Here is a 20810-nt window from a genome sequence, read left to right on the forward strand (position 1 = left end):
CCTTGTTGGAATGTCAAAAGAGGGAATGTTGGGATTCAGAGATTCTTTTATTGCTATCATATAATCTGCCTTATGATGAATGTATTAATAACATGTTTTAGAGTATTATTTTAACAGTAATATTGTTTACAGGGTTCATATTGCATTGAATATGTTTGTCATCACACTGACCTTTCTATTCACAGGTTAAGTTCATTTTATACACATTGCATATCTGTGCTGATTTGGAGTTGATGTTCTATCCAAGAGGGTTTTAAGCTTCACTGGTGAGAGTGTCCAGGTGATACATGTTGAGGGAAGATGAGAACATAGCAGGTTAATTGCATGCATGCTTACAATACACATATTAATCTAGTAGCAGGCCTGAGCGAAGGCCCAAGTGTCTTCTGCTTTTCTTTGAGACCTGCGCCGATTCTGTCTACTTAGTGATTGGTGACGAGGGTCCATTATTAGCCCTTAGAGGCCCTGAAGCTTGAAGTTATTACCTTAAAAGGAAGGTGTTATCAAAAAGAGAAGTTATATGTCTGTTTATAGTTATAAGAGATGTACAAGATGTACCCTTGTCTGTAAACAATGACTGTACACAATGTATTTTTGACCTGTATTGACGTGTATGTGGGGGTGTGATCCTCTATGCTATAAAACCAGAACCCAGTGTATTTTTATCAGAGCAAATAAGCCATATGCTGATGATTGTTCTCCGTTGTCAATAAACTCATCGTTTGATTGCAGTTTTCTGGAGCCTCTGTCGTTTGTTGTCTGATCTGCAGTTGATCGATCTCGCTTCACAAGTGACCAATCATCCTCTTGTGACGTCATACTTCGAAAAATACCCGCCTTAAAACAAATGTACTTCACTTGCGAGAAACTGCCGCCTGTCCGCCGAATTTGAATTCCTTTTAGGATACTTTTCTTTAATAAACGGTAATCATTATACACATTTACAAATTTGTCCCTGGGACATCGTGAAAAAGTTGTCCCTGGGACATCGTGTAAAAGTTGTCCCTGGGATATGGTGTAAAAGTTGTCCCTGGGACATGGTGTAAATGTTGTCCCTGGGACATCGTGTAAAAGTTGTCCCTGGGACATCGTGAAAATGTTGTCCCTGGGACATCGTGTAAAAGTTGTCCCTGGGACATGGTGTAAAAGTTGTCCCTGGGATATGGTGTAAATGTTGTCCCTGGGACATCGTGTAAAAGTTGTCCCTGGGACATCGTGAAAATGTTGTCCCTGGGACATCGTGTAAAAGTTGTCCCTGGGACATCGTGAAAATGTTGTCCCTGGGACATGGTGTAAAAGTTGTCCCTGGGATATGGTGTAAATGTTGTCCCTGGGACATCGTGTAAAAGTTGTCCCTGGGACATGGTGTAAAAGTTGTCCCTGGGATATGGTGTAAATGTTGTCCCTGGGACATGGTGTAAAAGTTGTCCCTGGGACATCGTGAAAATGTTGTCCCTGGGACATGGTGTAAAAGTTGTCCCTGGGACATGGTGTAAAAGTTGTCCTGGGATATGGTGTAAATGTTGTCCCTGGGACATGGTGTAAAAGTTGTCCCTGGGACATGGTGTAAAAGTTGTCCCTGGGATATGGTGTAAATGTTGTCCCTGGGACATCGTGTAAAAGTTGTCCCTGGGACATCGTGAAAATGTTGTCCCTGGGACATGGTGTAAAAGTTGTCCCTGGGACATGGTGTAAAAGTTGTCCCTGGGATATGGTGTAAATGTTGTCCCTGGGACATCGTGTAAAAGTTGTCCCTGGGACATCGTGAAAATGTTGTCCCTGGGACATGGTGTAAAAGTTGTCCCTGGGACATGGTGTAAAAGTTGTCCCTGGGATATGGTGTAAATGTTGTCCCTGGGACATCGTGTAAAAGTTGTCCCTGGGACATGGTGTAAAAGTTGTCCCTGGGATATGGTGTAAATGTTGTCCCTGGGACATCGTGTAAAAGTTGTCCCTGGGACATCGTGAAAATGTTGTCCCTGGGACATCGTGTAAAAGTTGTCCCTGGGACATCGTGAAAATGTTGTCCCTGGGACATGGTGTAAAAGTTGTCCCTGGGACATGGTGTAAAAGTTGTCCCTGGGATATGGTGTAAATGTTGTCCCTGGGACATCGTGTAAAAGTTGTCCCTGGGACATCGTGAAAATGTTGTCCCTGGGACATGGTGTAAAAGTTGTCCCTGGGACATGGTGTAAAAGTTGTCCCTGGGATATGGTGTAAATGTTGTCCCTGGGACATCGTGTAAAAGTTGTCCCTGGGACATGGTGTAAAAGTTGTCCCTGGGATATGGTGTAAATGTTGTCCCTGGGACATGGTGTAAAAGTTGTCCCTGGGACATGGTGTAAAAGTTGTCCCTGGGACATGGTGTAAAAGTTGTCCCTGGGACATCGTGTGATAGCTTGTTAATAATGGAATGAAAATTACTGATTGTTATTAACTTGTGAAAAAGAAGTGTAACACATCCAAATGTTATGTTCTTACATCCTTACAGAAACTGCGACTCCTTCACAATGTCAGGTAAATGTCAACTCATGTTGAGTAATCAACCAATCAAGCCTTTTATTGTCACATGCAATGTTACACGTACAACTGCAATGAAAATTTCACCCCCTTCTGACCATACACATATTGCTTAAACATCACATTGGGAAGACAGGTCGGAAGCAGGAAGGTCAGAAAACAATAAAATTAATACATGAGGGGAGAGAAGGAGAAAAAAGAACTACAACCAGACAAAGCTCCTAGAGGACTGAAATGGATCATGGTTACAGCATGCAATAAGAAAACAATATCTGCTGACTACAGCATATGCTTTCTCACAGATTACCTTGTGGGAGTAGCTGGACCAAACTCTATTTGTATTTCAAGTTTGAAATCCCTGTTTGACCAGACAAACATTTCAGATGAGGTACCTCTTGACATAAAAATCCTTTTATGTTGTTATAATTTTGTACCCAAGTGGTTAACTGATGTTAAATTCGGCTTTAAATACACTTTATTGTACAATTTAATTAATGAATCGTATTCCTTAGTTCTGTTTTTTATTTATATGTATTTATTTATTTGTTTTATAGATGGCCTAATCCAGAGGTTCCCAAAGTGTGGGGCCCGCCCCTCAGAGCCATTGCAGGGGCGGGCGCGGTATGAAAAGAAAAAAAAAAAAAAAGAAAGCTTGGACACTGCTAGCATAATTGTCAAGGGATTTCAGGGTTTTGGGATTTTTATTATGTTATGCTTAAAAGTACATTTCATTATCTAAATGTGTTTGCTCTTTCAGTATTCAGCTTAAATGGGGAAGTTGCAGCACAGTTCTATTTTATCTCTTCCTGTACGTCTCTGAGAATGCTATTAATAAAAAGGCTGACAACTATTGCACTGGGTGTGAGTCTCCCTGAGTCTCACCCGTGTACACGTTAACCTGTCTGAGCGTTTTTATTCTGACCTGAGTTGCAATACAGGAAAACTCCTGACAATAATGGACAGGTTTTTGACGGGGCTCCCACACAAACGCAAAGCAGGAGATGAAGCATCGCCAAATATGTTTCCAAACCAACTTCCTTCCAAGCCAAAGACTAGAAAATATGGTGAAGCATATCTTCCCTTTGGCTTCACCTGCACAAGTGCCAAGGTAGGTCTCCCCTGCAAAATTAAGTTTCCCTGCGTCGGGAGCAGCGCTGGGCTCTCCAAATCACGGACAAACAGTATCCCACATTCTTGATTTTTAGTTCACAAACACTTCTGACATTTTGGACATGTTAGCTCTTTATGCAGTAAAGTTACAGTGGGATACAAATAATATCAGGCTGATCCTTCCGTAATTAGTTTTTGAACCCATTTTGCACAGAGAGGCATTTTTTGAAAAATGTATTGACAGCAATGTTGAATATTATTACACAGGGAAAAAAAACAACTACACGTAAAATAATTACACCATGACGCCTCTGCCTATAGTCAGATTAACAGTAACAGTATTTTGTCTCTATCTGCCATTCTGCAATTCATCTCATGTAAACAATAACGTGGCGCACAGTGTGACGTGAAAAGCAGTGGCGTGTCCAGTGGCCACCCCCCCAACCAGACTGGCCACCCCAGGTGCCACCCCGAAGCTAAAACAATAAAATTCAATGAAACGTCAAATGTACATTATGTTTTCACAGTGAAGCTCAGATATCCGAGTGTAAGTGAATGCAGCATGGGCTTCCGCACTATAAGCATCACGTTAGCAAAGGTAGGAGAGCCAAGCACGAAAGATTAACAGGTTAACATAGCTGGACTGGCCATCGGGCATATCGGGCATTTGGCCGGTAGGCTGATGACTTTTTTTTTTTCTTTTTTTTTTTGTAACGGCATGAACAATGAGAGGTGGTGGATTGGCCAGATGCTGGCCGATGTGTAAAAATAACTCAGTTGTTTGGTGGTGGCTGTGGCGGAGTTTCCACGGAGGCCAGCAGGTGGATGAGGGAAGGGGAGGCAGGAGGAGGAGAGACCCGAGGCGGCCGCCAGTCCGATTGTCAGGTGAACTGAACTTCAGGTAAGAAGTTATGACCTGCAGTCTATCTGGGTCAGATATAAACCAAGTTTAGGTGGAGTTTATTTTCGTTATGCTGACTTTTTACAGTCAGTTACAATAACTCGCACTGCGTACTAGCTAGCATGACGGAGTTTCTATACAGCTGTGTGGATGCTATGATGTTACTGATAGTGGACTTTATTTTATTCACAAGGTTAGTTAGTAGAGTTGCCAACGGCTCCTTAAAAAAGGGAATGGTCCCTCATTCAGAGACAATATTACGCATTTCGTATTGAGCTGAGAAGAGACGCAGTTTGTCCCGGACTTCAGCTAGAATGAAAAAAAGACACAAAGCTGGAGTTATTCTGTGTCTTTGCTGCACAGCTGCCTCTTCTTCTCTCATTCTCTCCCCCTCTCTCTCCTGTTGCTACTTCAATCATGAAACTGCTCAATGATCAGCTGATCGGCTTTTCTCTCTTGGTTGTTTATCGCCCACTTTGCGCCAGAAAGAGGAAACCGCCGGATGTCGCACTAAACAACAGCAGCACGTTTAAGCTTGATCAGCTGTTGTTAGAATTTATTTAATATTAATTTCTAGTATCAGCTGATGTTTGCTGGAGCCACAGCTGTTAAGCTGCTGGTCATGATATCGGTTTGGATATGTGGTGAGAGGGAAACATGAAGATGAAACCAGGAGATGTCCTTACTGAATCATCAGAGCTGAACAGGTGATGGAGAAACAAGTTTACCTTTTAGGTGACATGAATGAGTTGAAGGGAAGTTATGAACTGTTTCTGAGAGACAAATAACACCAGGATCCTTTTCTAAGTAGCTGACAGCTGGTAACTGTGCAGGGGCGGATCTAGCAAAGTTATGCCAGGGGGCCAGGTAGGGCATTAACAGGGAAAAGGGGGCACAAAGAAATACTTTTCTTTCTTATTCTCATTTAAAATATCTAGCTTTTATTTAAATAATTATCTGATTCTTGCAAAAAAAGTTTTTATCTGACGTAAAATGTATAGAAATCATACATATACCAAAGGACAGTGTACATCAGTGTCACAACAGCGTTTGTTTTCATTCAAAGGCTTTATGGCTTTAATACCTGGTGGGCCGGTCTCTAGTCAAAATGCCCGATTTTTTGTCCCTGTCCAGCCCTGCAGGTTAATACTGGCAGTGTCACCATGCCAGCTGACTGTATTTCATCATCAGCCAGTGTTGTTCTTTATACATCAATATTACCAAAGTTTACCATAAGGCAGCATAGAAAGTATTTACTTGCTTTCAGGTTTTATTCAAATGTTAGTCTTTTCAGTTGTTTCCCCACTTTTTCCCTGTTTCAAAATCAAACACCAATTTTTGAGAAGATTATCTTCTTTTTTTAATAGGCAGATTAAGTTTTGCATTGGCATTGGCTAATTTGCCAACTGTATGTTAAAAATGTTTGTATTTTAATATTCAAAAATGTTTTTGCCCAAAACATATGTGCACTATATGTCAGTAAAAATACTATGCAAATATTGCTGTCCTTGAATGCTGACTAAACACTTAACGGTTGGTAGAATTTTTTTTTAACATTATCTGCCAATTACATCTGCCACCCTTCTCCAAATCTGTGCCCCTACCTGGCCCCCCCAACAAAAATTTTCTAGACACGCCACTGGTGAAAAGAGGCACATACCTTTGTCGTTGCGTGACGAACTCTGTATTCCTCGTCCACACGTAAACGCAAAAAAGGAGTTTTAAATAATCTCCGTTTTTGGTGAATCGCAACGCCGTTTACGTGTTGACGAAAGGCCCAAACGCATAGAAACAGCTGCGTTTTCAAAAATACCCGTGTAGGTGTGGACGTAGCGTAAAAGAGTTAGTAGTATATTTTATTACTACCTGTAATTTATTGCCGTTTACTTGTAATTGCTTAATCGTTTACTAAATTTTTGAGGTGTGAAATAAAGCGCAATGGAGCAAAATATGGGTGTGTGTGTTTGGAGGATGTGTTTAGGTGGTGGTGATGGTGGTGGGGGGGCGCGAACATTTTTCTTGTAAAACAAAGGGGGGGTTGGCAACAAAAAAGTTTGGGAACCACTGGCCTAATCTATTTGCAGTGTGAGGTCTGTTGAAAAGCTGGTTTGATCATAATGACATAGCATATTTACGTTTTTTATAATGTATTTGAAAACATGGGTTTATTTATGTTATTTTTATAGAATTTCCCTCACATTTATCCAATACCAAGGCAAATCACTGGAAAGATTTTGGATGGGTCCACAAGAGCACAAAGTGCATACTTTTTGAAGGTATGACTGGGACTGTGGTAACTATGTTCTTATTGCTGGATCGGCGGACAGAAGGCGGTTTCTCGAAGAACATTTGTTTTTTAAGTTTTTAAGTTGCAAAAGTATGACGTCACAAGAAGGTGATTGGTCACTTGTAATGTGGACCCTGGAAAAACATTAATTATGATGATGTGGGAACAACGCCAACACGAGGATATCAGAAAGTGTTTCCACTTCCCTCATTACCCTTCTGTGTATTTAGGTCCTCTGTCTCCCTCTGTTTAGTGTCATGTTGTCTGCATTGCTCCATGTCCATGTCTTCGTCTTCATCTTCTCTGCCTCAAATCTTGGTTTTTTCATGCTCCTGCTCAGATTCATGTTCATGTTCTTATGTCATAGTTTTCATAGTTAGTCTTTGCTGTTTCCAGTTTAGTTTCTAGTTTCGTTTTGCCCCAGTTCACCTTGCCTTTGTTTTGTTTTTTTCTTTCCCTATCAGCCAAATAAATGGCTCCCTTTTTGTTATACCTTAGTTTTCTCTCTCCTTTGTCTGCTTTTGGGTCCACTCTGCAAACACACCGGCCATCCTGACTGTGACAGTTACTTACTTATCTTTATTTGTAATTGACTATTTTGTTTTTAAATCTTTGTGGTATAACTGATCTTAATAACTAATTAATTTTTTTCTTATAGACAGAGTTTTGAGGAGTTTCCCTTTGCTTTCTTCTTCTTTCTACTCTCATCTGTATTAATGATAACTGGTTCAAGAGGAGGGAAGATCGAACCACAGCAGTGCCTTGTACTGTGGTGGCCTTGGTGAACTCATCTAAGCTGGGGATAAGTAAGCGTAAAATGGTTGTTGGCTGCTCTGTGAGTTCAACAGGAGGACAAGGAGCTGAAACCATAACAGAGAGTGCTTCCTTTGTGGGTCGGGGGTCCTTTTCCAGATTAGGTATTATAATCACATTTTCTCTGGTCTGAACCTCAGTGAAGCATGAGCTTTCAGCAGGGGGTGATGCAGAAGCTGTACTGTGTCAAAGTTATTTACTGCACTTATTGGTTTTTCCTCAGTTACAGCAATATTTAAGGCCTGAGCAGTGTGTCAGTGGGTCAGCTCATTGGGGCTCACAGGCTGAAACATGAGGCAAACGTGTTTCACTGCCACATCAATAATTCTAATGAGTGGCACTGGTGCCAAGTTTGCACTGTTGCCTGGTTACGTCTCTCTGTCAGAGTGGAAAGGACCGTGCCTGATGTTACACTGTGGTGAGACTGCCACCCTGTGCTGAAATAATAATCATAAGTTCAGCAGGAACAGCCGGAGCTAGAGCATCAGAAAAGTCGGCTTCTTTTGTGAGCTTGGGGTCCTTCTTGGGATTTGATAATACACCTTCATCATTGCTGAACCTCAGACAACAATCATATCAAATTTATTTTCTGGATTTTTTTCGTTGTCAGTTCAAACAATATTTATTTGATGTGATGATCTGGCTGACTGGGGGTTAGGGGCTGAATAATCTTGCAAACATGTTTTATTTCTACATCAACATTTGTAGTCAGCAGCACTGGCGCACAGTTTGCGACGTCACTGAGCAGAATGTTTTGTGGATCTATCTCTGTGACTTCTGACAGGATAACATGGACCACGTCACTAGTTATTTATTTATTTTTGTTTTGCATGACAATAAATGAATTAAATAGAAAGTAACTGACTAGACCAGTTGGTAATACCTGTTGTTTCCAAACACATCACCTAAGCTCACCACAATGAATAGTAGCCATGACTACTGTTCAAACAGGCAAACCAGTATTGCTGGTTATGGAGAACTTTCAGATCTGAAAAGTTATGGCCTTAAAGCTTCATTCTTTCTAATAGCCACCAGGGGGTGGCTCCTCTGTTTGCTAACAGAAGTCTGATTTTATGGGTAAATTAAGCTTTCCTGGTGGATTTCTGGTGTCGGTCTCTAGTTTCAAATGCTATAAAGACATCAAGATGGTCGTTTTGGTGAGTTGTGAAAGACAAGAAAAATAAATAATAAAGCAGAGAACGTTTTAAGCTGCGGCTTCTTTGTGATTGTCAAGCTGTTGTCATTTTCAACATGAACACAGCCAAAATGCTCAAGCCAAGATTTCAAAACGGGTGGTGTGTGAATTCCATTCAGCTGGTTGAATTAAATAAAAACTACACAGGGTTCAGACACACCCTTTCTAGTCTATGGTGACTATGGGCACACGTAGTTCTGTTCAAAAACAATGAAAAGTTAGATTTTGTGTTCCCTTTAAGCCTGACCTATTTTCACTGAATGAGTTGCTGCTTTTCTCCATTTTTTTAAATACAGATTACAGTTAATAGAGATTTACTGGGAAACACAAGCTTGTTACTGGAAACAAGCATTGTTTACTACCCTGTTTCACACTTTGAAACAGCCTCAGCAATTTCACACACCCCTCAAATCTGCAGGACAGCGATAATATCTGACACTAAAATCACAAATCTTCCCCGAAAGCGCAGCACAGTGCTGTGAGATGTTTGTGTTATTTCTCCCCCAGAGAGTAAAAAGCGAGCGTTTGTGTAACTCGCAGAGGAGCTCCTCCCCATAAATCAGCAGACGAATACAGAAGGCGCAGTGGTGCACGCCCACCGCCGCTCAGATTGCGGCTTTATGATGAAGGTTGCCATTTACGGACTCGCTGTGGGTCGTTTGTGATTGTTTTTCTTAATATGCGTGAGTGGATTTCAGTCTTCTCCCACTTGTTTGTGTTTAGAAATAATTACGAGGAAATTATTCGCATAAATCATGCTGATGTACTGAAACACAGTCCATTGTGTCTCCCTTCAAAATAAAGTGCCAAACAGATTCGTTTGCTCGCTTTTCCCACTTTTTACCACGACAGAAGGCGTTTTGATTACATCGGGGGGATAACGCAACATAAGATCAACAATTAGGTTGTAAAACCGGTGCGGGGTGGAAGTGGAAATTCTCGATTTGGCAACTGAAAAATATTCCCCGGAATGAAGGAGGGGTCAATGGGGCAGATCCGAGCGCCGCCCCGGGTCGGGACGGTGAACTTTGTCACAAATTTGACTGAGCTGCACAGTGTGCGCCTCCTCTACCTCTCCCCACTTATTCTTTCAGCGCTCTGCAAAATGTACATCTGCTTCAGCGTCTTGGCCGGACTGGCAGTTCTCTGTTTCTTTTACATCAGCGCGTTTTGTCCCCACTTTGGCGAAGATTTCGCGTACATCCTAAGGAGCATTAAATGTGGCATCAGACTAACCAAATACAAGAAAATCAAGCCCTTTTACAGCATATTGGACTGCTTCTTGGATGCAGTGAAGAGGCACCCCAAAAAGATCTTTGTGCACTTCGAAGGTCGCTCGTACACTTATGGCGAAGTGGACAAACAGAGCAACAAGGTGGCCCGAGCCCTGCAGGCTGAAGCCCGGCTGAAGGAGGGGGACACGGTGGCCCTGTTCCTTGCGAACGAGCCCAGCTTCATTTGGACTTGGCTCGGTCTGGCGAAGCTGGGGTGCCCGGCTGCCCTGCTCAACTTCAACATCAGATCCAAGTCCTTGCTGCACTGCTTCTCCTGCTGCGGGGCCAAAGTGATCATCGCCTCCTCAGGTGAGATACAGCGAGATATGAATTAATGCGTCGGGAGGAGAGGCTCTCGTTATTAGACGCGTCTCCCACAGGACTGCGAAGTTCAAAGTTCGACAGCAAGTGAGAGATACCTCTTAATGCTTGGCTTTTGTGCTAGTACGGAAAGTATCCTCAGATATTATATTGTCATTTCTTCTTGTAAAATGATTTTGACCACGCAATTCATTATGAAGAGAAACGTGGGTCTCCAGCGTTTTACCCAGCAGGGAATAAAAATCCCAAATTAAACCCTTTTACGCATCAAAGATGTTAAAATAAAGAGTTTATAAACAACAGTTTATATTCATTCTATAAATGAATGCAAACAGATGCCGCTCAGTGCAGACTTTGCAGGCTACACGACAATATAATTCACTCCGTCACATCTGTCCTGCCACTTTCCTCGTGTCTAAGCTTTATTCTCCACTGCATAGCAGATGGATATTAGTTCCTTAAATGCACTGATTGCTCTGACAGCTGTATTTAGTTTGCAGGTAATGATTGTTGAGTAATGCAATTATGAGATCAGATTATCACGTGGTCTATAAATGCTGGAAGGATCCGATAGACTGACTAGATTTTGCCTCACGCTCTTAAGATTAGATACAGCGCAGTGCTGGCCCTTTTCCATCATCTGTTAGTGATGAACGATAATGCCAAACAAAGGTGCACTTATTCAGATGATCACAGTTTTATTGGCACAGTGAACCTGGGTCACGGACTTTCTCCCTGTTTTTCTTGTCTGTAAATTAAACTAGAAGACATGGATGATGATAATAATAATAAAAAATAAATTGCTTTGCACCACCTGCCACATGAATGCTGTACTTCCAGCTTAATTATAAAAACCTCCAGCTACAAACTCAGTGCTTCCACAAAGGAAAAACTGAGCTAGCCGGTCTTTGAGTAAATTGCGACATAAACCTAAACGTTTGTTTGAGATCAGTTCCAATCAATCATTAATCTCTGCTTAAAGGTTATTATTGATCAGCTTTAGTCGCGGCCAAAAGTTAGACATAAGGACAAACTTGATAGATAAAAAAGTTCAGGAAGTGCATTTTTGCTGGATTGATTGATTGTTATTCTATATCTGCATATATGGAGGGGATAATATCCCGATTAGCACGTTTCATACAAATTACATGAACCCCAATGTTTGGTTATAATGGTTAGACATAGAACAGAAGCAGTGTTTGAGCTATTTTGTTGGTTCCAACTGTGGCAGTGCAGTTTTGAACTGATGAGCATTTGCAAAAAGGAAAAAGAATATTAAACATATAAGCAGAAATGAGTGAATGATTAAAGAACAAGGGAGCTCTTTATGCTCCACACTGAAGAGCAACTTCATCGGAAGAAATATCTCAGCTTGCAAACGTGTTCCTTTGTATTCTCATTATAGAACTTAAAAGGCCTTTACTAAGAAATGCATGCATGAGAGCTGAACTTCCTACCCCACGTGCTTGTGTCCGAGTGGGATCGGGGATACATGATACAGGCCCACATGTGTAGGTGCACATGTGCCACATTTGGCAACACAGCGCTATGGCGGGCTGTGTTGAGCTGAAAGCTACTGTCTATTTGTAGAGCTGCAGGATGCTGTGGAGGAGGTCCTGCCGACGCTGAGGGAGCAGGGTATCAGCGTGTACCTCATGTCGGACAGCTGCAGTGTGCAGGGCATCACTGCTTTGTCTGACAAGATCTCCAAGGCCTCAGATCAGCCACTGTCCCGGGACCTCAGGGCCAACATCCATATCAGGAGCACCGCTCTCTACATCTACACATCTGGGACCACAGGTAACGACAGCAAACTGCTCTGAAACAAACGCTGGCACGCAAAATAAGATTGCAATGATAACAGTCAAGCTAATGAGGTGCATCAAGCTTAAAACACCAGATCTGTGCTCAGTCCCACCTTCTGTTCTTGGAGAAGGGTGTTGATTGAACGTGGTCATCTGTGGGCAATAACATTTGCTGAAAGGCGCTTACTGTATTAATCCACTTCAGTGAGCAAACACACTCACAGCTTCCTAACTGATAAAATGTGAACCCTGGGGTTTTCTTGTTACAGGCTTTTTTTCTTTCTGCACTCTGCATTGTTTTCACAGTTTACTAGCCAGTAGTTTTATTCTTTCCTGCCTTTATTGACACGCTGCACAATGTCTTGGCACAGTACCAGTGCAGAGTGTGTGTGTTACACATGCCTGATTTAGACAAACTGTGAATGCTCTCACTACTTCATAGCACTAACACAGGTGAAAACATGAACACTGAACCTTTGAGTCCTGGTTGTGTGAAGCTGCACACATGTTTGATTAGTCTGATAAAATGACATTACCTTAATGGGTGAGGGGAAAAAATCTGCACAATTGTTCTTTCTGCTGATGTTCGCTCCATCAAGGCGCATTACAGGGATGTGCCTAAATGAAATGCTTTATGTCCCACTGAGCTTTTTCACAGAAGAGTAGCACATGATAGCACATGATGCAAGCTGGAACATCTGTTATTCACCGTCATTTTAAATGGTATACTAGCTGGTGAAAAATAGGCTTAAATCAAAATTTAGTCCCAGTTGAGTCCTTAAGACAGTCTTTTACAACCATATGCTGAACAAGCTTGGATCTGCAGAAAACCTGATGGATGTATAAGTTCAATCTTTAGCATCTTCTGTTACCTTTTCTGCCTTATATTCATTTTTTTTAAAAGATACTATTATCGTAAAGGTGAACACCACGCTATAAATAAGATGTAACACAAGGAAATGACTCTATAAACCTGCAGTGGCTCAGGTAGTAGAGTGGGTCGTCTACCAACCAGAAGTTGGTGGTCTGATTCCCAGCTCGTTCGGTCTGCATGATCAAGTATCCTTGGGCAAGATCCTGAACCCGAGTTTCTCCTGATGTATTCATTGGAGTGTGAGTGTGCATGTTAGAAAAAAGCACTGTTTCAATGTGTGTGTGATTGGGTGAATGAGATCTGTGGCAGGAAGCACTCTGAGTGCTGAACTTGAGTTAAAAGGCGTGGTCTCAGGAATTTGAAAGAAAGAAGGCAACTGGACGTCTTTAAGTTTTTTGTATGTTTTTTGTTTTTGTTTTTTTTAAGCTGAATTGTAAGCTGCTAACACTTGGCTTCACAACCCAACCCCGGTCATTCACAGTGGACATAGATGTCCTCCTTCACTCCTCTCTCACACTAATGTTTTCTCAGTCCAGAGTGACCTTTATCCTTTAAGTGTAGCTCCTTAGACTGATAACCTATGCAGATATGCCGAAAGGCGTGGTACAAGTCGATTTACCATAACTTTAAAAAGAAGTAGAGTCATTTTCTCCTCGACTTCAATACACCTTTTTTTCAGTGTGTCCATTTAAACAAAATGTGGCTTCAGCACAGCATGAATAAAAGCAGAAGAATCATTCTGCTAATTGATTATTTAGTTTTTACATTTAGAGTTATCTGTACCAGTTCGTTATGAAAAATTCAACATCTATAGCTGCTGGGAGTCCATTATATTCACCATCTACTTGGGACTGTTTGTTGCTGAGAAGATTGAATGTTGCCTTGTGCAGTCATTAGAAGATTCAGGATCAATGAATGAACCACAGTGAAGTGGATCATACTACTTTGTTCCTCTTTAATTCAAAAGCACAATCTGTTATTCTTTTCCCTTGGAAGGTTTGCCTAAAGCAGCCATTGTCACACATGAGAGGGTGTGGGCCGCCTCTTTCCTCCAGTCGATTAGTGGAGTCACAGCAGAGGACATCTTCTACATCAATCTGCCTCTCTATCACAGCGCCGGCTTCTTGATCGGAATGACTGGAGCCATCGAGAGAGGTAATGATCCTTGTAATCCTCTCAAGAGTACGAGAGCAAAAGCATTTGCACGCCTGGATCAGGAGCTTAAGTGGTTAAGGAAGATAAAGGTTGTGTAATATGATTTGACTTGCAGGTATTACCATAGTCCTGAAGAGAAAGTTTTCTGCCTCTCAGTTCTGGGATGATTGCAGGAAGTATGACATCACGGTGATGCAGTACATCGGCGAAACGTTGCGCTATCTCTGCAACACGCCCAAGGTAAGAGGAAACCTAATCAGTCAGCAGCTACGTCAGTCAGCCGCCGTTCTAATGGTGGAATGTCTGTGTCCATCCTGCTCTTGGCAGAAAGATGATGAGAAGAACCACAAAGTGAGAATTGCCATTGGCAACGGTGTCCGAACAGACGTTTGGTCCGAGTTTCTTCATCGCTTTGGAGACATTAAAGTTAGAGAGCTGTACGCTGCCACAGAGGGAAACATCGGCTTCGTCAACTACACGTCCAAGATCGGCGCAGTCGGACGAGTCAACTTTGTGCACCGGGTAGGAAGAGGAAGCAAGTCGGAAGTTTTCACAGAGTGGTGCAATGTCTGTTTTAATATCTGGAGCTTACATTGGTTGATTACATTTAAATTAAATTAAGCAACTGTGGAGCAAAATGTAATCAGCAGCTACAGAAGTGAAGTGAGTTTATTTGTTAAAAATCCCTCAACAGAAAATGACTGGAAAAAAAAAAAAATGCATTATCCAAGTTAAATCGGCATGAAACTGGATCCCTTTTGTCCCTCCTGGGTGTCACTTTCACCCTCATTTCTTGGCGCAATTACTTACCTGGACCTCAGATAGAGACAGGCCTTGTACTATGAAGCAAGATCAGCATACACAGGACATATCTGATTTATTTATCTCATAACCTGTTCCAGAGCAGATTAGGTTTATAGTGTAAGTCAGAGTGGTGATATAACCCTGTAAGAAGTGAACCAACTTTGCAATACTTGGAAAAGTTACATGGATAAGCCTAAATCCTGTTTCGTAGCACAAGCCTCAGGTAGCCCCTGCTCCATTTCCTTCTTTTCCTTTTGGTATTTTATTTTATTTTTTATCAAATCCTGAAACAAGCGTGTTGACGTTTGTGCGTCCTCACAGAGTTGCTGCCATGTTGGCTGTTCCACTACTTTTAAAACCTTTTAACTGGTGGGTTTTCTTTCTGTCTTCCCTTCCAGTTTTTCTTCCCCTACACTTTGATCAAGTTTGACATTGAGAAGGAGGAACCTGTCAGGGACTCGCAGGGTCTGTGCATCGAAGCAGCCGTAGGTAAGTCTGTAAGCAGAAATCTGGTTCCCCTTAAAGGAGTTTTAGTTTGATAGAAGTGAAATTAAAAAGAAGTTTTGATTTATTTTGTTTCCCGATGTCTCTGCCAGGTGAGACGGGACTTTTAGTGGGAAGGGTAACAAAGAGGTCCCCCTTTGTTGGCTACGCTGGTAACAAGGAGCAGACGGAGAAGAAGCGGCTTCGAGACGTCCTGAAAAAGGGCGACCTGTACTTCAACACCGGTGATTTGCTTCAGTTCGACAAAGACAACTTTGTGTACTTCCAGGATCGAGTCGGCGACACTTTCAGGCAAGTTGTGACTCATTTTTGTGTTGACTTGTCGCTTTGTTTTTGTGGTTCTGCCCAGACGATCTAGTCTAGACTGAGTCACCGTTTGGTCTGGTTTAGTTCTCAGATATTAAAAGTATAAAAATATGCAATTAACAACTGGTTAGAATAGTGTGTGTGAGAATGGCTTTTTTCCTTTTGTGCAGGTGTTTACTTGCAGATCAGGTTCAAACTGTGCTGCAGAAAATGTTCATTCGAGTCTTTTCGTGTTGTTTGTTTCAGGTGGAAAGGAGAGAACGTCGCCACATCGGAGGTTGCAGACATTCTCACAATGGTTCACTGCATATTAGAGGCGAATGTTTACGGTGTGAAAGTTGAAGGTAAACACACTCGGGTCTTAAATATTAAAACTTTATAGAGCTGTCTGCACTTTGCATTTAATATTTCTCTCATTTTTCAATCAAGGTCACGAGGGGCGAGTCGGCATGGCAGCTCTCACTTTAGAAGAAGGACAAAAGTTCGACTGCTCGGCCACGTACACGCAGGTCGTCAACTACCTCCCAGCTTACGCGAGACCCAGATTCATCAGGATTCAGGTAATAAAGTTTTTACTATGTAAGATCACCAATAATGGAGATCAGAAATCAGATGTGTCATTGGGTCCCAATGTTGCCCTTTCTAGACAAATATTAAGCATTTCTGATTTTTCCTTTGAACCAAACAGGAAGGCAGTGCAGTGATGTAACCCTAACACTTCCTTCAGGGTTAGAGACAGCTGTAAGAAATGCTGACTCTGGCAACATATTTTAATGACTTAGTAAAACCGTAGAGGATGTGATGTGCCCTCCAGATAAAATAATTGGAGATGTTTAAAAAGAAAGTGCAGTACAGGACTGTTCTACAGTTACCTTAACTATTAAATATTTGCATTTATGTACCAAGGAAATTACTCTAATATACATTCACCATGGACCCCCGCTTACCCGCAAACTGCCTAATTTATTGTGGCATAGATTGAGCAAGGTGCTAGAAACATTTGTCAAGGACTTTGCTCCATATTGACCTGACAGCATCACAAAGCTGCTGCAGATTTGTCAGCTGTACATTAATGACGTGAATCTCCCGTTCCACCACGTCTCAAACACACTGCTCGATTGAGATCTGGTGACTGTGGAGGCCATCTGAGTACAGTTAACTCACTGTCATGTTCAAGAAACCAATTGAGATCATATGAGCTTCATGGCATGGTGCGTTATCCTGCTGGACGAAGCCATCAGAAGATCCATACACTCCGGTCATACAGGGATGGACATTAGAAACAATGCTCACATAGGCTGTGGTGTTTAAACGATGCTCAGTTGGTACTAAGAGTCCCAAAGTGAGCCAAGAAAATATCCCCCACTCTATTACACCAAAACTATTCTTAACTGTTGATCCAAGGCATGAAGGAGCAATGATTACATGCTGTTTCCACCAAATTGTGACCCTACCATCTGACTGTTGCAGCAGAATTTGACGCTCATTAGACCAGAAGATGTTTTTCCAATCTTCTAAGTGAACTTTGATCTGTCAGTGTGAATTGTAGCTTCAGTTTCCTGTTTTTGACTGATAGAAGCACCGGCATGTTCTTATCTCTTCAAGATATGCTGACGATCCCTGCATGCCGCTCTCTTATGAGTTAATGTTGCCGTCCTCTAATAATAACTGTGTAATATTGCTTTGCAGTTTGCAGCTGATATCTGATCTGATTGACAGCATTGTTATTGGCAGTTTATCTTAATTATGTTTTGGTTTTCTTTGCTTTTTGTCCTAAAGCTTGACACAAAAACATCTTTCTGTTTTGCAGCCCTGCCTGGAGATGACGGGAACCTTCAAGATGAAGAAAGTGAAGTTGGTGGAGGAGGGATTCAACCCAGCTCACATCAAAGATCCTCTATACTTCCTGGATCCTGAAAAAAAGACTTATGTGCCTTTGACAGAGGAAATCTACAGAGCAATCGTCTCGAAGGAAGTCAAACTCTAAGACAGAAACTAAAGTAGTCACTGCTGAGCCACTTTGTTTGCAAAGAAGTAACAATAATGGAACTTAACAGACACTAATCTCAGGGACGGACTCGGAAACGTCACGTCACGTTTGAAGAGATGGTTTTCATCATTAGCACAGCTACCTTCACCTCTTACAGTGACACTATATGATACAGATACAGAGAGTATGTCCTACTCACCGTGTTCTTAATTCTTTAATTAATTCTTTGGACAGATAAACTATAACATGCACATTTTACTGTAATGGCCTTTGTTTTTACATTGGACTGAAGCTCTTTTAATCCGTTCCGATCACATATCACAGAGTCTGGATATTGACCTTTCAACATCTACTGTATCTCTTATGTAGGGATTTGTTGTTGACCTAACTGGACTTTTGTACAGACGTAAAAGGAGACACTGCTTTATGTGTTTGTGTACTGATGACACATACTGTGAATTGACAGTTTTATTGCATAACACTGCCCTGAAGTGCTGAAGTGTTAATGTAGCAGCTGCCGTTGTGCCCTTATAACCACGTTTTTGCGCAATAAGAGGTACCTCCAGGCCTGTGGGGTGACTAACCCGCACAACCTTTGACATAAATCAGACGAACTCTGTCACACATTCAGCTGTGTTTAAAAAAAAGAAAAAAACTTGACAAACAGGCAGAAATCAGTGAACTCTGAAATGATATTTCTAAATGTGGTCTGACACTGAACTTTGTCTTAAATTACTCGCTTGAGCTACCGCGGAGTAAAGGCTAAACCAATCGAATTTATATAGGAAAAATAAAGTTTGGCTATTCCATCCTGTTGACCTTTATTTTGTACAAATCACAGGGCCTACAGCAATCTGACAAAAACATTTTATGTGGAATAGTTACACTTGTATAGTACTAGAGTATGGATTTTTAAATGATGCAATTCTAAGAAGGTCAATGAACTTTTCCACCCAGATACTCCATGCTGAAAAACCATCCATCCATTCGCTTCCGCTTATCCTTTTCAGGGTCGCGGGGGGCGCTGGAGCCTATCCCAGCTGTCATAGGGCGAGAGGCGGGGTACACCCTGGACAGGTCGCCAGTCTGTCACAGGGCCAACACACAGGGACAGACAACCATTCGCACTCACATTCACACCTAGTGGCAATTTGAATTATCCAATTAACCTATCCCCACAAGTTGCATGTCTTTGGACGGTGGGAGGAAGCCGGAGTACCCGGAGGGAACCCACGCAAACACGGGGAGAACATGCAAACTCCACACAGAAAGACCCCGGCCTGATGGTGGAATTGAACTCAGGACCTTCTTGCTGTGCGGCAACAGTGCTAACCACCGTGCTGAAAAACCTGATCAGAAAATATTTAAAGCAGAGCACCACAGACTGGAACTGGTTTTTGGTACAGCCCTAACAGGAAATTCAGTGGGGGGTGGGTGTGGGGGGGCACGATGTAAAAGCACCACATTTACTGTATGATGGATCCAGAAAGCTGACTGAATGAGGAGGAGACCAAGAAGGCAACAGTTTCACAACCTTTTACTCCATCCTGACTGCTTAAACTGCTGCAGGAAAAAACCTGCCATCTTCACAGCTCCATCACTCAGGCCTTCAGAGTAATATTCAGTTCAAGTTTAATTTATATAGAGCCAAATCACAACAGTTGAGTCAAGGCGCTCCATTTTTGTAAGGTAAAGACCTTACAATAATAGAGCGAAAACCACAACAATCAAACGACCCCCTGTGAGCAAACTGTTTGGTGACCGTGGGAAGGAAAAACTCCCTTTTAACAGGAAGAAACCGCTGGCAGAACCAGGCTCAGGGAGGAAGATGGGACAAAAGACACGCTGTGGAAGAGATTATTAACAACTAATGATTAAATGCACAGAGGTGTATAAAAACACAGTGAGGGGAAAAGAAGGTGAATGAACACTCATTGCATCATTGGTAGCCTCGAGCAGCCTAGGCTTATTGAAGTGTAACTAAGACAGGATTCTGGGTCACCTGATCCAGCTCTAGCTACATTATCACAAAGCAAAGTTTAATCCAATCTTAAAAGGAGAGATTGTGTCTGATGAATCCAAACTTGGAGCCTGGAAGCTGAAGGCTCTGCTTTTCTACTTTGAAATATGCTAAGAAGCACAAGTGAGGCCGCAGTCTGAGTGAACTGCTCTAGAGTGGTGGGTATGGTGTTATGGGGTCTTTAAGATGAAATGGTGCCTGATTATTCAAGACCTTGTATGTGAAGAGAAGGATTATGAATTCAATTTGACAACCTACTTTGAGTTTACTAAACAGCATTCAAACTCACAGCAGACAGATTCTCGATCTTATGAGTCGAATTCCAAAAATACTCTGATCAACAGCACTTGTCACTGGATTCCTGATAAAAACCTCATAATACAATAAGGCGGTGGCGGGATGGTGCTATGAGTGTACATAATCTAGGAAAGGATAAATATAGTCAAAGTGTCCTTGAAGAAAACCTAGGCTGGGGAAGATGGTAAACAGATGCTTCCTGTCAAATCGGAGACGAGAAGTTCCTCAAATCCAGGAGTCCAAAGGCTGCAGATGTGCTCAGCAGTGCTCAGTGTTAATGGCTGCTTAAAGGGTTTCTATAAACCATGTAGTAAACATGAGAACATTTCTAGAAACACGTTTTAACTTGGCTTCTTATTGATTTTTTTTCCTGATATGCAGGAGGGAGTTAAGAATGCTGTGTGTGAACAGTAATCCAGCCCAACTTCTCACTACATTTACAGATGGAACATTTTAGCAGGCAGCTGCAGAAAACTCAAAACCGAGCAATAAATTCTTTCAAAAACAGACGCCAACTCCTGAACCCTCGCGGGAATCATCTCGGATCCATTTGGCAGAAAATAAACTGACGTTGCTGTGTCGCCATCTAAAAAAAAAACGCGTGAAAAAACACAACACTGGAATCCGGGCAGCG

At 42.0% G+C, this 20810-nt stretch overlaps 1 protein-coding gene across 1 annotated transcript; it reads left to right on the forward strand.

The window, feature by feature from the left end:
• The first annotated feature begins 9446 nt into the window (after positions 1 to 9446).
• On the forward strand, positions 9447 to 18668 carry slc27a2 (solute carrier family 27 member 2). Its single transcript, XM_003443859.5, has 10 exons — positions 9447 to 10409; positions 12012 to 12221; positions 14097 to 14255; positions 14371 to 14495; positions 14583 to 14777; positions 15458 to 15548; positions 15656 to 15854; positions 16116 to 16213; positions 16299 to 16429; positions 17680 to 18668. Exons 1-10 carry the CDS (start codon positions 9797 to 9799, stop codon positions 17854 to 17856), a joined length of 1998 nt encoding a protein of 665 aa, XP_003443907.2. The 5' UTR covers positions 9447 to 9796; the 3' UTR covers positions 17857 to 18668.
• Positions 18669 to 20810: the final 2142 nt, after the last annotated feature.

This window comes from Oreochromis niloticus, linkage group LG7 (assembly GCF_001858045.2).
Source record: "Oreochromis niloticus isolate F11D_XX linkage group LG7, O_niloticus_UMD_NMBU, whole genome shotgun sequence".
Taxonomy (NCBI): domain Eukaryota; kingdom Metazoa; phylum Chordata; class Actinopteri; order Cichliformes; family Cichlidae; genus Oreochromis; species Oreochromis niloticus.

Coding starts and splice junctions, on each gene's coding strand:
- slc27a2 (XM_003443859.5), top strand. CDS start 9,797: ATGAAGGAGGGGTCAATGGGGCAGATCCGAGCGCCGCCCCGGGTCGGG. Junction 10,410..12,011: donor AGTGATCATCGCCTCCTCAG/GTGAGATACAGC, acceptor GTCTATTTGTAG/AGCTGCAGGATGCTGTGGAG. Junction 14,496..14,582: donor ATCTCTGCAACACGCCCAAG/GTAAGAGGAAAC, acceptor TGCTCTTGGCAG/AAAGATGATGAGAAGAACCA.